The sequence below is a fragment of the Pogona vitticeps genome, chromosome 1 (genome assembly GCF_051106095.1).
Source record: "Pogona vitticeps strain Pit_001003342236 chromosome 1, PviZW2.1, whole genome shotgun sequence".
NCBI classification, from domain to species: Eukaryota; Metazoa; Chordata; class Lepidosauria; order Squamata; family Agamidae; genus Pogona; species Pogona vitticeps.
In genome coordinates this window covers 48,586,123-48,601,113 of record NC_135783.1, presented here as the reverse complement: position 1 = coordinate 48,601,113, position 14,991 = coordinate 48,586,123, and the positions used below count along the sequence as shown (strand labels likewise).

At 41.6% G+C, this 14,991-nt stretch overlaps 1 protein-coding gene across 3 annotated transcripts in view; it reads right to left on the bottom strand.

Moving 5' to 3' along the window:
* Positions 1-3,564: 3,564 nt before the first annotated feature.
* Positions 3,565-14,991, bottom strand: part of XPO5 (exportin 5) — a 62,774-nt gene continuing 51,347 nt past the window's right edge. For 2 of the 3 annotated variants that reach the window (XM_020811785.3, XM_020811786.3), the window contains exons 27-32: positions 14,522-14,584; positions 13,579-13,661; positions 12,559-12,666; positions 7,419-7,559; positions 7,066-7,230; positions 3,565-4,976 (exon numbers count right to left, since the gene is read on the bottom strand). In XM_020811785.3, the coding sequence (XP_020667444.3) occupies positions 4,836-4,976; positions 7,066-7,230; positions 7,419-7,559; positions 12,559-12,666; positions 13,579-13,661; positions 14,522-14,584 (701 nt within the window). In that variant the 3' untranslated portion in view covers positions 3,565-4,835. Of the gene's footprint in view, positions 4,977-7,065; positions 7,231-7,418; positions 7,560-12,558; positions 12,701-13,578; positions 13,662-14,521; positions 14,585-14,991 lie in introns of all 3 variants that reach the window. The other variant, XR_013540435.1, reaches the window with a different exon arrangement.

Sequence of the window (14,991 nt, the reverse complement as noted above, 5' to 3'; positions counted from 1 at the left end):
TGCCCCTCAGTTTTTAGTGTAATGATTTTAGGAAAAAGTAGTGTCTTATACACAGAAAAATATGGTACTTTTGTTTTGGAAGGCAGCAATGAAAGTTAACCCATTCCTAGATGGGTCCTTCCTTGTAGATAGGAAATTCTGCTTCACTTTAGCCTGAGGTGAGTTCTGTAGTGGCTAATTCCAGTGTATGCATCAATTTCATTCCTTTTGAAAAGGCTGGTCTTTAAGTAATGGAAAACAGTCATCTCACAAAAAGCAAACTAAAAGAAGTGCTCCACATGCTCTTCTGTGATAAGCAACAGTTATTTTTCATCCTTGTTAGGTTCAACTGGTCTTGGCAGCTGAACTGTTCCACCCTCCACCCCTTACAGACTAGAGCTCTCTTAATCACCGACCATTGGGCATGCTGGGGATTAGATATCCCAAGGCTTCAAGGGATGGGGCTCTTTTAAATAATCCATTCTTTACCATTCTCTGTGAACGTTTCTCAAAGAGATTTGAAGTTGCTTTGCTTCTCTCTCTTCTACCCCAAATACTCTACTTTTGCAAATACTTCAGTAAATTGCCAAATCAGGATTAATTCTTTCTAAATTTAATCCCTCATTTCTGCAGTGGAAACTTTTCAGATAAATGCTAGGTAGGAACTTAATAAAATTGTTCAGGCATACAAAATAACTGTGCTTTAAGAAACATGGACATGACTCTTTTCTGTGTTGCGAAGACAATCTGAAAGGAAAAGATTGTTGATATGCTTGACTGAGCCAGGTAGCCTTCTAAGGCTTCTGTTGACTGTGGAGAAGTAGAGGGGATATCAACAGGGCATGTTGACAGGTGTTTGAAATTGTAAAATGGAACTGTGTTTTTTTAAAGTAATGGGCTGTCAAGTCTCCTCTGACTTATATGAATAAGTGATCTCCAATATGTCCTGGCTTCAGCAGCCCTGCTTAGCCTGTGGCTTCCTTCAGGAAGTCATTTCATTTCATATTTGATCTTCCTCTTTTCATGCTGCCTCCAGTCTTTCCCTGCATTTTTGTCTTTTTCAGAAAATCCTGCTTTATCATGATGTGCCCAAAGTAGTATAGCCTTGCTTTCACCATTTTTGCCTCCAGATATACTCCAGGCTTGATTTGATCTAAGACGCATTTCTTCATCTTTCTGGCCATCCAGGGTATCTGCAAAGCTTTCCTCATTTTAAACAAACCACTTCTCTCTCTTCCCCCCCCCCCCCCCCCCCGGTCAGCTTTCTTAACTGTGCAGCTTTCACAACCATCTATGGTGAATGGAAATACAAAAGTGTGGATGATCTTGGTCTTGGTCTCCAATTACACATCCTTGATGATCTTTTCTAATTTCTTCATTGCTGCCCTCCCAAGGAGTTTTCTTTTGATTTTTGGTTGAAGTCTGTGTTTGGATTGATGATTGAATCAAGATATACAAAATCTCTTAATTATTTCAGTTTCTTCTTCAATGTTAAAGTTGTGTAGGTCTTCCATAGTCATGATTTTGCCATCTTAACATTCAGCTGCTTTCCTGCTTTGGCACCTTTTTCCTTCACTTTCCTTAGTCCTTGTTGCATTCTGCCAGTAAAGTGTTATCTGCATATCCTAAATTGTAATTTAATTAAATATAAATGAAAATGTAACTATTGATGTTTCTTCCACCAATTTTCACACCTCTTCCATTTGGATCTAGTCTGGCTTTCTGTGTGGTATGTTTTATGTACAGATAAGGGGACAAAATGTACCCTTGTCTGACACCTTTGCCTATAGGAAACTATTCTGTTCTCATCGTAGCTTCTTGTCCTCAGTACAGGTTAGACATTAGGACAATCAAGTGCTGAAGCACACCCATTTCTTTCAGAACTCAAACGTTATAGCACCAAAGGACTGAAGAAACCCGTCTCATGACGCATTGCCAGACATCCAGCAAAAGGAGGACATGTCCTCCTTTTTAGCCTAATGTCCTTTGTCTGGCAGGCAAAGCTAAAAACCTTTAAAACATCTGGCTTTTGTAATATTTTACGTTATAATTTTGGATAGGAGGGGGAGAGGTGGAAGGTGGAAAGCAGTCTGTCTGATGGAGTCACAATCTAAGACACCACTTCGGGCTGTAAATCAGCCATGCCCACATGGAGTCATTGCTTCTGGAGGTGACTTCCTGCTTCTGCTGAGCAAGCTGCGTGTAAAGATTAGCAAGGAAAGGAGAGTGACACACACACACACACACACACACACGCGCGCGCGCGCGTGAGAGGGAACGGACCAAAAAAACGAGAGAGAGAGAGAGAGAGAGAGAGAGAGAGAGCGGTGGCTGGAGAAGGGCAGGATTTTTTTTTAAGGGGAAAAAAGTTTGTGGGCTTCCGGAGGTATTCGAGCGAGCAGCAGGAGTCCAGAAAGGAGAGACGGTGGCGGCAGCTAGAAAAGATTGGGGAAGGCTGGTGGAGAAGTGAAACGGTAGGAAAGGGGAGCTAGAGCAAGAGCGGGACTCCGTGCCAGGCACCTGCAGAGAAAGAGGGAGAGGGGAAGAGGTGGCAGCCGCCGCAGCAGCAGCAAAAGGAGGCGGGAATGAAAGGGGAGCCTTCTTGCAGAGCTCGCCTTGGCACAAGTGAAGGAGCAACAACAGCAGGCGCCGGGATATGTCGTGTACAGTGGTGCCTTGACTTAAGAACTTAATCTGTATTGGAACGGTGGCTGTAAGTCAAAGCAGCATTTCCCATAGGAATGCACTGAATACCGATTAATCCGTTCCGGCTGTTTTTTGTCCTTATGTCAAGGCACGGTTTGTAAGTCAAAGCATTAGTTCCCATAGGAACTAATGCAAAGCTGTATTCTACCACTAGGGGGAGAATTTTTTTTCTTTTTTTTCTTTTGACCTAACATGAACTTGGGTCAAAAAAAGGGCAAGAAAGGTTTTTTTTTCCGTTTGTAAGTCAAAGCACGGTTCGTAACTCAAAGCAACATTCTGCATCCGGAGCTGTTCGTAATTCAAAACGTTCGTAGGTCAGGGCATTCGTAAGTCAAGGCACCACTGTAATTAATAAAGATTATAAGGTAGTAATTGTACAATTGTCTGTTTAAATGTTTTTTGGTATTTTGAAAAAAAGTCTCCATTGAATTTATTTTTATTTTTTAACATGAATGTTTCTTGGTCAGTTCACTAAGAGATATTTATTGGCAGCTCTTGTAATAAAATTGTATTGATTGTGGGTTTAATCCAGAACGATTCAAATGAAACATTCAATACGTCCTCCACTGTTCTCTTTTTTTGTCTTTCTATGTCCTCCTTTTGGTACCCATGTATCTGGCAACCCTACTCGTGACTCACACAAAGGGTTTGTTGTAGTGTATAAAGCATAAACTCATTTTCTTCCGAGTGACATTCAAAACCCTATTTTGCAACTTCAGCTACTAAAGAAGTCTTCATCCAATTAAGTAGCTGCATGGAGCTATCCAATAACTGTTCTAATTTTGTTTGACTGAGAAAATAGTAGTTGCTGAATGTTAGCATGGTATGACCTGGGTCTCAACCTAACTGACACCAAACGAAAACAAGACAGCAACAACATTTATGTATAAAACTGAAAGGTCTTTACTGATATCCAGTGGTGTATCACAACTGATTTGGAGACATACAACATCCCTACAAAACCCTCAAAATTAATTGAAATGTTTCTATGTGCACAGAAAACTAAAAATATAACCAAGATACAATAAATACAGTTAGCCTAACTCCAAAGCTACTGGACAATGATGTTTTAATAAATGTTACACTGAGATTAAGACTAGAAGGGAAACAGACTAGTTGTACAAACTTGAACATCACATCGTGGCCTGCTTTCTCCAAACTTGCCTGGCCATGCCATCCACTCTGTGCACTGCAAAGCTATTAAAACTAAGCTCTTCTAATTCTTGAAGCCCAAACATTCTTTCGCATCTCCAGTCATACTACTATAGGTGTTAGGCGGAGACCTTCCTAGTCATGACAGACTGGGTCCCCCTTCAGTTTAAGCCTTCAAGGTGTTGCAGTTTTATATCCTGTGATACTCTCAAACCGAGCTTTGGATGCATATTGAGCCATTATATATTGCAGCAAATGATCCTGAACTCTGCAGCTGTATTTCTCCCTAGTCTTCAAGAGCTCAGACCAGCAGAAACGTAATCCTATATGCAGTTACCTAGAATTTTCAGGCTTCAGCAGCTGAAGCCAGATTTGGAGCTGGGATACCTGTTCTGATTACATTTCTTAGGCAAATGAGGGCATGTTATTTCTCTTTAGGCTTCCTGAGACATGGTGAACCAAACAAACAACAAAAGCATTTTCCTTGTTCCTGACCACTGCTTGGTTTGGTGGAATAGGAGGTGAATTTGCAAAAACAGTGGGGTCTAAAATGATAGTGCAGTGTTCTGTGTGCAGACCTGTGTTACTACAGGAATGCTAAACCTTTCCAGAAGGGGTGTTCTGTTAGTGTCATATTGAGGCAGCCACAGTGCAGATTGTGACAGACATAGCAGGGATCCATGAGCATGCTCCCTTCACTGGGAAAACACCATAATGCAGATGGAAGGGCTAATTCCTGAATAACTGGCCAAATGATGGTTCAGGTGGAATGTCCAGGCTTGACACAATGGAAAACCAATTGTGCAATCAAATTGCAAGTAGAGCTGGGAAAATCAGGCAGATTGTGTTTAGTGGCTGGATTGTTTCCAGTTCCTGCCCCCATCCCCCAAGCAGAAAGAGGACAATGGGAGCTGTATCCAGGCTCAGGGGAAAGTAGAGAGTAAGCAAATGAAAGAACACAGAATACAAAAGGAGAAGAGTGTAGAAGTGTCCTAGGCTTATGGCTCAAACAGTGCAATAAGGGCTCCATCTTCATTGTTGTCCAATATGTCTGTTTCTATGGAAGGTTTCACTTTCTTGAAGAGAGATGGGAGGTTCCTGATATGGACTTCCTTCCTGAATTGCTCTCCAAGGGGCTTCTGGAAAGGAGCAGAACAAGAAATGTGAACAAGGTAAAACACAGAGACAGGTAATCCAACAGAAGATAAAACTGAAGAATCCCTTCTGTATCAAGAGAGGCTATGATCATAGCCCAGCTGCTTGCTTGTGGGATAGTCGGGAACTGTTGGAACCCCTTGAGGTGTTCCTTACTGCCTTGGTTTGTATATATAAGAGTTAACACAAGCAACATAGACATAATGGAATAAAGCCTAATTAAGTGACTGTTCCAGATACTCTAAGCCTTTCCACAGCTATGCTATCTTTCCTAACAACTTTACTATCCATCACTTTGGAAGCACTGCTGGGCAGAAAAGCAAGTATTTTTAACAAATAAATGGAACAGCAAAGAACAAGCAATTAGGCAATGGGTGTAACCCAGAGAGCTGATTTGGTTTTGTCATATGCTATTAATAATGTGCATATTTGAACCTTGGTCTAAAGATCATAGAATAAAGAAGCTGGAAGGGGCCTATAAGGTCAGAGTTCAACCCCCTGTTCAATGCAAGAATAAAAATCAAAGGATATCTCCAAGTTTCTCTTGAAAGTCTCCAGTGTTGGAGCATTCACCACCTCCCAAGGTTCCATTGCTGTACTGCTCTAACAGTTAGGAAGTATTTCCTGATATTCAACTGAAATCTGTCTTCCTGTAACTTTAGCCCATTGTTGTGTATCCTGCACTCTGGGGTGATTAAAAAGAGACCCTGCCCCTCGTCTGTATGGCAGCCTTTCAAGTATTTGAAAAATGCTATCATATCTCCCCTCAGTCTTCTTTTCTCAAGGCTAAACATACCCACTTCTTTACATCTTCCTGTTAGGACTTGGTTTCCAGTCCCCTGATCATATTTGTTGCCCTCCTCTGAATTTGCTCCAGTTTGTCAGTATCCAGAATGCAGTACTAGATGAATACTTTTGTTAATGCGGCCTAAAATAGCATTTGCCTTTTTAATAGCCACATCACACCTTCGGCCTATAGTGATACCTCGACTTGTGAACTTAATCTGTATTGGAACGGCGTTCGTTCATCAAAAAGTTTGTAAGTCTAGGCAAACTTTTCCATAGCAATGCATTGAAAACCATTTAATCCGTACCTGCTGTTTTTTCTTATGTTGAGGCATCGTTCCCATAGGAACTAATGCAGCTGGTTAATCCATACTCTACCACTAGGGAGAGAATTTATTTATTTTCTTCTTTTGACCTAAGATGAACTTAAGTTTTTTCAAAAGGGCAGAAAGGTGTTTTTTTGTTTTGTTTGCAAGTCAAGGCTCTGTTCGCAAGTCAAAACAACATTTTGCGAATGGAGCCGTTCGTAACTCAAAACATTTGCAATTGGAGACTTTGATAAGTCGAGGTGCCACTGTATTCAGCTTGTGATCTATAATGATTCCAAAATCCTTCTCTCTTGTAGAATTGCCGAGCCAGGTATCTCCCATTTTGTAACTGTGTGTTTGGTTCCCCCCTCGCCCAGGTACAGTACTTTGCGCTTATCTCTATGGATTTCATTCTGTTGTTTTCAGCCCAGTGCTCAATCATTCTGAATTTTGTTTCCAGGGTATTTAGCTATTCCACCCAACTTTGTCATCTGTAAATTAGATTAGCATTGCCTGCATCCTCTGATCCAGGTCATTAATAAAAATGAAGAGCCCTGGGCCCAGGACTGAGCCCTGGGGTACCCCACTTGTTACCTCCTCCCAGTTGGAGAATGAGCTGAAGGAGGATTTTTATCACATTTCACATTTTCTCTGCAAAAATACATTTGAACCCATAAGCAAGTTCAAACATGTCTCTGAGTAATCTGGCCTTTTTTGACAGATTACTCATAACTATGACTACTCCATGTCTAGGTCCTTGTTTGTTACATAACCAGAGATTTAGCCCAAGAACTCTTCTCTTCAGGAATTCAATGTTGCTGCTGTCTGTAGAAGCCAAAGACTGGCTGTGACCAGTTGCCAGGTCTAACAAGCTGAAAGAATAAGTTGTGATCCTGAGCCAGTAGTGATCCGCTATCCAGACTGCCTGATCTTTCCTGAAGACATGATTATTTCCCTCCCCCTTGATACCATGACCTACCCCTATGCAGCCTGCAATTAGGCGTTTAAAATGGTCCTTCCGGCGCTTGTCAGTCACTTTCTGCAGTGTTACATTGAGCAGCTTGGAATCAAATTGCTCCAGGGACTCTTTCTGGATTTCTGGAATTTGTTCCATCACTGTCTTCAGCTCAGCATAGCGTGGGCGCTGCAAGCAGAGAAACAGATTATTCACAGGGAGTTATACCAGAAATAAACCCTGCTACCTCCCAAGGGGAAATTAATGTCCCCATAACATCCCCAAAAGAGCACAGGCATCAGCTCAGTGCACTTCAAGTGCCGCTAAACCTCAGAAACAGCCAGGTTAACGAAAAACCTTCCCCTATATCTCCTTACCAAAGCTTCATAGATCTGGAAAGCCAAGTGAACAAGGGCTGCCATACAGCCATCATGTTGCCCATGCACCTGGAGTCCTTTCAATACACTTGTAAAAAACCAGGTCACCGCCTCAGCGATCATCAAATTCCTTGTGAGCACCTGCAAGGGGGAAAAAAAAAAAGACATTTCTGTCTACCTTCCCAGGAAATATGCTATCCATAATTCAGTCATACCACCAGATATATTGAAAAGAAATCTAGAAAGCCATCTGTCAGATATACTTTTAACTTGGATCCCTGCATTGAGCAAGGAGGGGTGGACTTCATGTCCCATTCCAAGTCCATTATTATAGATGCACAAGAGTGCAGCTATGATATTGTGCAGCAGAGCAAATATTCTACAAGGCAATTCTAAAAATGGGAGCAGCCCAAACAAAAAATTGTAGCTTTGAAACTAAGCTTCATGTCAGCACCAAATTTGGCACAGGTGTAGAAGACAGTTTGTTCTTGCTCTATGGTAAATATGAGGAAATTTGGATAAAGGGGTTTTGAGTAACACTTTTTAAAATATAAAACTATTTTACCCCTTGGCCAGAAATACTGTATTTTTCCATGTATAAGGCACTATTTTTTATTGTTGGACTAAATATTGAGGGTCGTCTTACACATGGAAGCAAGCTGAGGAGAAAACAAAATGGCTCATACTTTGCCTCTGCAAACAGGCTGCCTCCAATTAGGAGGCTATGTAACTGATGTCAGCTGATGCTGAACAAACCAATTGCAACAGTGCTCAGATGCAACAGGGACTCCTAATGTTTGAGCATTCTGAGCCCAGAGGCTGAATAAAGTTAAAGTGTGATGCATAATATGACAGTACTGGTATGTAATTATTACCTAATTACTCAATAACCATGTGTTCTGTCTGCTGTTTAAAATATTTATTTCTTAATTTTGGGTTAGAAAAGTGGGGGGTGTCTTATGACATGCTCCCAACCAACCCCAGCTTTAAAATAGATCATATAAATTCAAAATACCAGTCTTTTTTATTGTAAAAAAACATTTTTGGCTCCACCTGCTTTTCCTAAATTTAGAAATAAATCCAGGTTGCAGGCGCTAAAATACTTATCCTCAAAAAAGGCCTTTCAAATAGATAAAACAGAGGCTTTGTTAAAACACTGATCATATATGGTGCAGGCTTGACAACAAGAGTTTTACGAAATAATACACTGTGTACATTTCTGGGCAGGAGATGGAGATTGAGACCTTTAGTTGCCCTGGAAAGCTGCAGGGCAACTAAAGGTCACAGAAACAGAGTCAAAAGACTCAAGTATGATTTAAGGAAAGAAACTGTGACAGTCATCCACAACTAACGCATATCCAAAATATTTCTCCTAACCTAGGAAAAAAGGCATCAGTTGTGTTTTGTTCTAGCATCTTCAGTAAGCATTACACCTGGATTTCTGAGAACAGTCTACTCACATATGTTTTCAAAGGAAAAATCAACTCCATGTCTAGGGTAATCTGTACTTTTGATCCCTGATGGCTTTATAGGCCTCTTTGAACTCCATTATTCTATGATTCTCTCAATCAGAAACCAATTAACTGACTCTTAGCTAGGTTTTTAGCTTTTTAACATCTTCCTGGCCAAACAGGTTTATAGGATTCATGCTTGCAAGGGGATTCGGTGTCGAGTTGTAAAAATGCAGACACAAAACAAAGACTAAATGGTTTTTTAAAAATACAGATATTAAAATATTTTTTAAAGAATACAGAATCAATATTCAGAAACTTGCTTAAGCTGTGAAATTACTGTTTTTGCTTTGTGGCTGGGGAAAGTCTGTGTTGATGTCAGCAAAGCTCTGGCATAGGTTTCCTGTTGTGTTTTTGTGTTTAGTCGTTTAGTCGTGTCCGACTCTTCGTGACCCCATGGACCAGAGCACGCCAGGCCCTCCTGTCTTCTACTGCCTCCCGGAGTTGTGTCAGGTTCATGTTGGTTGCTTCGCAGACACTGTCCAGCCATCTCATCCTCGGTCGTCCCCTTCTCCTCTTGCCATCACACCTTCCTAACATCAAGGTTTTTTCCAAGGACTCTTTTCTTCTCATGAGATGGCCAAAGTACTGGAGCCTCAGCTTCAGGATCTGTCCTTCAAGTGAGCATTCAGGGTTGATTTCCTTTAGAACTGATAGGTTTGTTCTCCTTGCAGTCCAGGGGATTCTCAAGAGCCTCCTCCAGCACCACAATTCAAAGGGATCAATTCTTCGGCGGTCTGCTTTCTTTATGGTCCAGCTCTCACTTCCATACATCACGACAGGAAAAACCATAGCTTTGACTATTCGGACTTTTGTTGGCAAGGTGATGTCTCTGCTTTTCAAGATGCTGTCAAGATTTGTCATCGCTTTCCTCCCAAGAAGAAGGCGTCTTTTTTTTTTCCTGTTACAACCTCCGATCATAGTCTCCATGCTATCCATCTTGTCACTATACATTTACTTGGTAATTTTTAAAAAAAAAACCCCTCCAAAGATGTGCCATCAAATCACTTCTGATGTGTTACCTATATGAGTCAATGACCTTCCAAATGTCCTGTCATTTGACAGTTCTGCTCAGATGTTGCAAACCAACAGCATTTCAACTTGTTCTTTTCCTACTCTCCACCACTTTTACCAGCAACATTGTCTTTTCTGTATTCTCATCACATGTGCAAGGTAGGAAACTCAATTTACATATATTTTTGCTTATTCAGATGTGATTTCATTTAAAGCAAAAAGCAAAGCGTGCTGCTTATATACTGCCCCATAGCGCTTCAAGCACTCTGGGCAGTTTACAAGTTAATTATGCAGGCTACACATTGCCACCCCCCAGCGAGCTGGGTACTCATTTTACTGACCTCAGAAGGATAGAAGGCTGAGTCAACCTTGAGCCGCTACCTGGGATTGAACCCCAGGTCGTGACCACAGTTTTGGCTGCAGTACAGCGGTTTAACCACTGCGCCACGAGGCCAAGGCACTTATTTGCCTTTCTGGTCATCTGTGGTATTTTTAAGGCTTACTTCCAACATATTTCACATGAGTTGAACCCCCCCCCCCCCCCAAATCTTCCTTCAATGTCTTTTATATAGAATGGGTAGAAAAATATAGAATTTTGATCTTGGTTTCACGTGACAATCTGCTAACTCCCAGCCCTTTTATTTCAGGAAAAACGCAGGCAACATGTTTGTTGAGCAAGCTTTTGGAAATATGAATACAGTAGGACCCCTTATGCCTGTGGGGGATCGGCTCCAAGCCCTCCCTCAAAATACTGGAAAACACGGATTATAGCAAATGCTATATGTCATAGCCTGTTGGATCCAGGACTCCCTGCACCTATAATTTTTATCTTGATGGGGCCTCTGAGTAAAAACAAAGTTGAAGTCATGCTGAAGACAACAATCTCTCTTGCTTACACATATATAATCTCAATGTTTCTGTGTGTTTTCTTCTTTGAAGACAATTAAGAATGCATTTCCTTGTTTGCCCAGAAGTATTGAGGAAGCGGCCGGCAATAGGAAACCTCTCCAAGGAGGCAGTTTGGCTTAGTTTAGCACTCCTCCTCCTGCCCTGCCAGCCAATCCATCTCTGAGTTTTACAATAATGCTGCTCTGGAACATAGAGGAAGCTGCCAGGAGACTAGGTGAAATGGCAGCAACCAACCTATATAGCATAGTATCTGGTTCTCTGTCGTGAGTGGCCAGTTCTGATAATACTGCAAACATCTGTATTATATTTCTATTATTTTCCATGTAATATTTTAATACCTATATTTTTAGATCATGGATAAGTGAATCAACAATCACTGATCCTACAGATACGGGGGTCCTACTGTATAGCTTTCTAGTCTACATTCTCCTCTGTTGTATGTGTTGCACCCTCTCACACTTTTGCTTCACCATTTCATAAAGTCCAAAAGAGCCCTTCAAAATGTTTTGACACAGAGGGGCTGCAGCGTTTGTTGCTGTCCCCTCTCAGCAACCATATTACAGATCACGTGACCATCTTCTGCAATCTTGTAGCACTGAGTAATTCTGTTGGAATTTGTATATAGTGTATGTATACTTAAAACTTCTGTTTTGAAAAGACAGGAAATTCAATTCTTCAAAAAAAGCTCCAATGTATGAATGTGGGATATTGTCCTTCTGTATCCACAATTCAGAATGCTGGGAAACAGACCAATATTAACATTGTGTCCTCATTGCCAGCAGGAAAAAGGATACCAAGCTTTATATAGGAAAGGGGAGCCAGAATGTTGACAACACCAATGGCAGCACTCAAGATGGTCTACAGCAGAGGTCCCCAACCCCCGGTGTGCGGCCTAGTGCTGGTCCGTGGCCTGAGCTCGACCGGGCCGTGGAGACAGACCTCACCCCCACTCGCCCCCTCCATGGCCCCTTTGCGCAAGCGCACACACCTGCTCCCAGATGAGCACTCCCCCACCCCTTGCACATGTGCCACACTGCCCTTTGCACATGCACATTAACACGCCCCCCATGAGCACCCTCCCACTCCTTCGTGTGGGGGGCGCCCTGCCTTCCCCAACTGGTCGTCGGAGTTAAAAAGGTTGGGGACCACTGGTTTACAGGATAACCTCTTGTGCTCAATACCATTCACAGAGAAGCACCAAACAAGGGAAAATCCCAGAACTTGACTCGTTTTTCATCAGTTAACCATTTCCCACCCCAACACAAAGCAATTGTGACAGCTATTTGTAAACAAGTTCTCTGGGTATCTGTTGATCGGGATATATGGATGATGATCATGTTATGAAACATTTACTTTTGGGGTGGGAATTACAGGTGCTTAGACATTGAGATGATAATTTACACTCATAAGTGAACTAGCCCTTGTGTATGGAGAGAGGTGATTCTGACTTCACATTTCAGATCCTAGAAGTTGCAGATTCAGAGAATGAAGGTCATCCTACCTCTTCCTCATCTGCATCAGGAACCTTCCTTTTATTTGCTGAACCATGGTCCTTAATACATAAGTGGGCAAAGTGTGGCCCTCCAGATGTAGTTGAGCTACAACTCACAGCATTTCTTGCACTGGGTAGGATGAATGGTAGCCCAGCCTTTAAAGGGCTGCAGTTTGCTCTTTTCGATCCCTGCTAGTCTCTGTAGTGGACATACCTGTTTGAGGAGTGGCCAGCAGAGATGTGTGGTTGTTCTTTGGCAAGACAAGGTATCCTTCCAGGAGAGGGATGTGAAGGCTGTAATCAGGAGAGCAGAGCAGATATTCTGGAGAAAAAAAAGGAAAGACCTGTCACAGGGTCTTTCCAAGATTTTTCTTGAAGGAAAAGGCGTTCAGAAGCACTTATACCATGGTGCTTAGGAAACCGTAAGCACAGATTAAAAATGTCCCCTAGCCCTCTTAAATGGATCCAGTAAAACTGCACAGCACTTTCAGACAGAATTTGCTGTAAGAAGAATTCCTTGCTCAGAGTTAAAACTGATATTGCACAGAATAAATAAAACTCTTCAATTGGGTTGATTTATGATTTGGAATTAACTGAATTTGTATGGAGAAATGAGATGAAAACAATGCACTTTCCTTGATTCTGAGGACAAATATGACATATGAGACTAACTTGCTGCTGGCGGTGCAGCAACTTGTTGTGAATGACATATGAAGTGAATCAGAAAGCCCTGATCTCCCAATTTGGCCATGGAACTGGCGTTTGAGCACAACAATTCCCTATGCTGAAAAGGTAGTCAACAAAGAGAAAGTTTTCTTATAACTTTGGGTCAATATACTGTATATGCCTTTCAGAAATAGTAGAGTGGGATTATACAAATTTCTAGAGTCTGGCACTTTATGAAGCAGGTGCCTCTTAAGACCCTTCCACAGGTCACTCCTAAACCTACTGTGAACTTTCCCTATTCCTTCCTTTGGTAATGTGGGGGGATGAGATGGGGAAAATGCATGCCTTATATGCTGAACAGTAACTCGGTATGAGTGGGCTGCTGAATTTCTCCTCAGATGTAGTTCTTTTCTAAAAGGATTACATTACACAGTAGCAACATAAGAACTTATTTCCACTCTTTTAAGAATATATACTCAACCTTCCAATTCTGATTCTTTGGAGGTTAACTTTCTTGTGCTAAAGTTATCCATCTTTTAAAATAAAGGCGTTGATTCAGCTTACTTACCTCTTGCTTCATCAAACACTTGCCCAATTCAGTGAGCTCAGAGCTGGATGGTGGAGTCACCTCTGTAGACATCATCTCCTCATCTACCAGGCAAAATGGCAATGTAAACACATTTTTAAGGCAAAATGGTCAGTTAGTTGACGAGTACTGGCCAGAGGGCATATGTTCCAATTAGCACACATGTCATAACAGCAGGACAGAGAACTGGAGGCATGAATGCCTGTCTTTCTTAGTAAAATCGGTTCCCATATATTTGGAAACTACACAAAGGTTCAAAAAGTGGGCAACTAATTTATGGAGGAAGGAACCACTGTGTATGTATTTTGGGATATTAATTCAAGAAGAGCAGCAACAAAGCAAGCATCTCAGAGAGACAGCAGTTGATCTGGATTCTTGCATTACTGTGTCAAGTTGATTATTTTACCATTAAATCCCCCCCTCCTCCAAGTATGTGTGAGCTGACTGGATATTCAGTGGTTTAAGTATCTGGCTGTGGAGCCATAGGTTGGAAGTTTGATCCTCCACTGTACCTCCTGGGAGAAGAGCCATCCTCTGTAGTAATGGGCAAGATGCATAGCTCCAGGACACTCCCCCAGAACAAGGGAATGATAAACCAATTTTGTGTATTTTCTATCTAGAAAACCCTGGAAAAGGTCATTATAAGTCAGAATTGTCCTGCCATTAAGTATGTGTGGTTTACTACTAAATATGTGTGAGTTTAGAATGTGTATACCTTTGCTTGGGACATTCTAAATGACTGAAGTGGGAAGCTCTGAAATCCCAAAGGTATTCCACACCTTATATGGAAAGCAACATCAATTTGATGCTTTCTAGTGCCTGGTTTAGGGATAGCCATGATCTATGCACATGTGTAGGGTTCATTAATTCCTGTTGAGGGTCTCAAGAATGGAAGAAAAATAGCAAATCATTTATCAATACCCACCATCGCCATCTCCAGTGACAGAACTGTTCTGCTCAGCACCTTTCTTGGAAACACAGCAAACAGCTGCAATTACATCAGGAAAAGAAAGATATGAGACAGTCACTGAAAAAACTTTATGAGACATCACACATGCCCACAGGACTATACTGCTTACTACTCCTTACAATGCCTATAGGGTATTGTGTGTAGGAGAGAACAGAAACTAATTCAGACATTTTTTTCCTTCCCTCCCCCCTTTTTTTTTTGCTAAGGGGCAGAAATGTGTTTTGAAGAATATCATTGTTCCAAGCAAGGTTCAGATCACCAGAGCAAGGTGATGGGTTGTTTATGTAGCTCACATGCAAAAACCAAGGCAAATGTCAAGCAATTACTTGGGCCTATGAATCATAGCATAAGCTTAATCCTAGTGGCACTTCTGCTCATGGGTACTACAGGCCTTTTTAAGTTTTTCATGCAGCGTACTGGTTTCC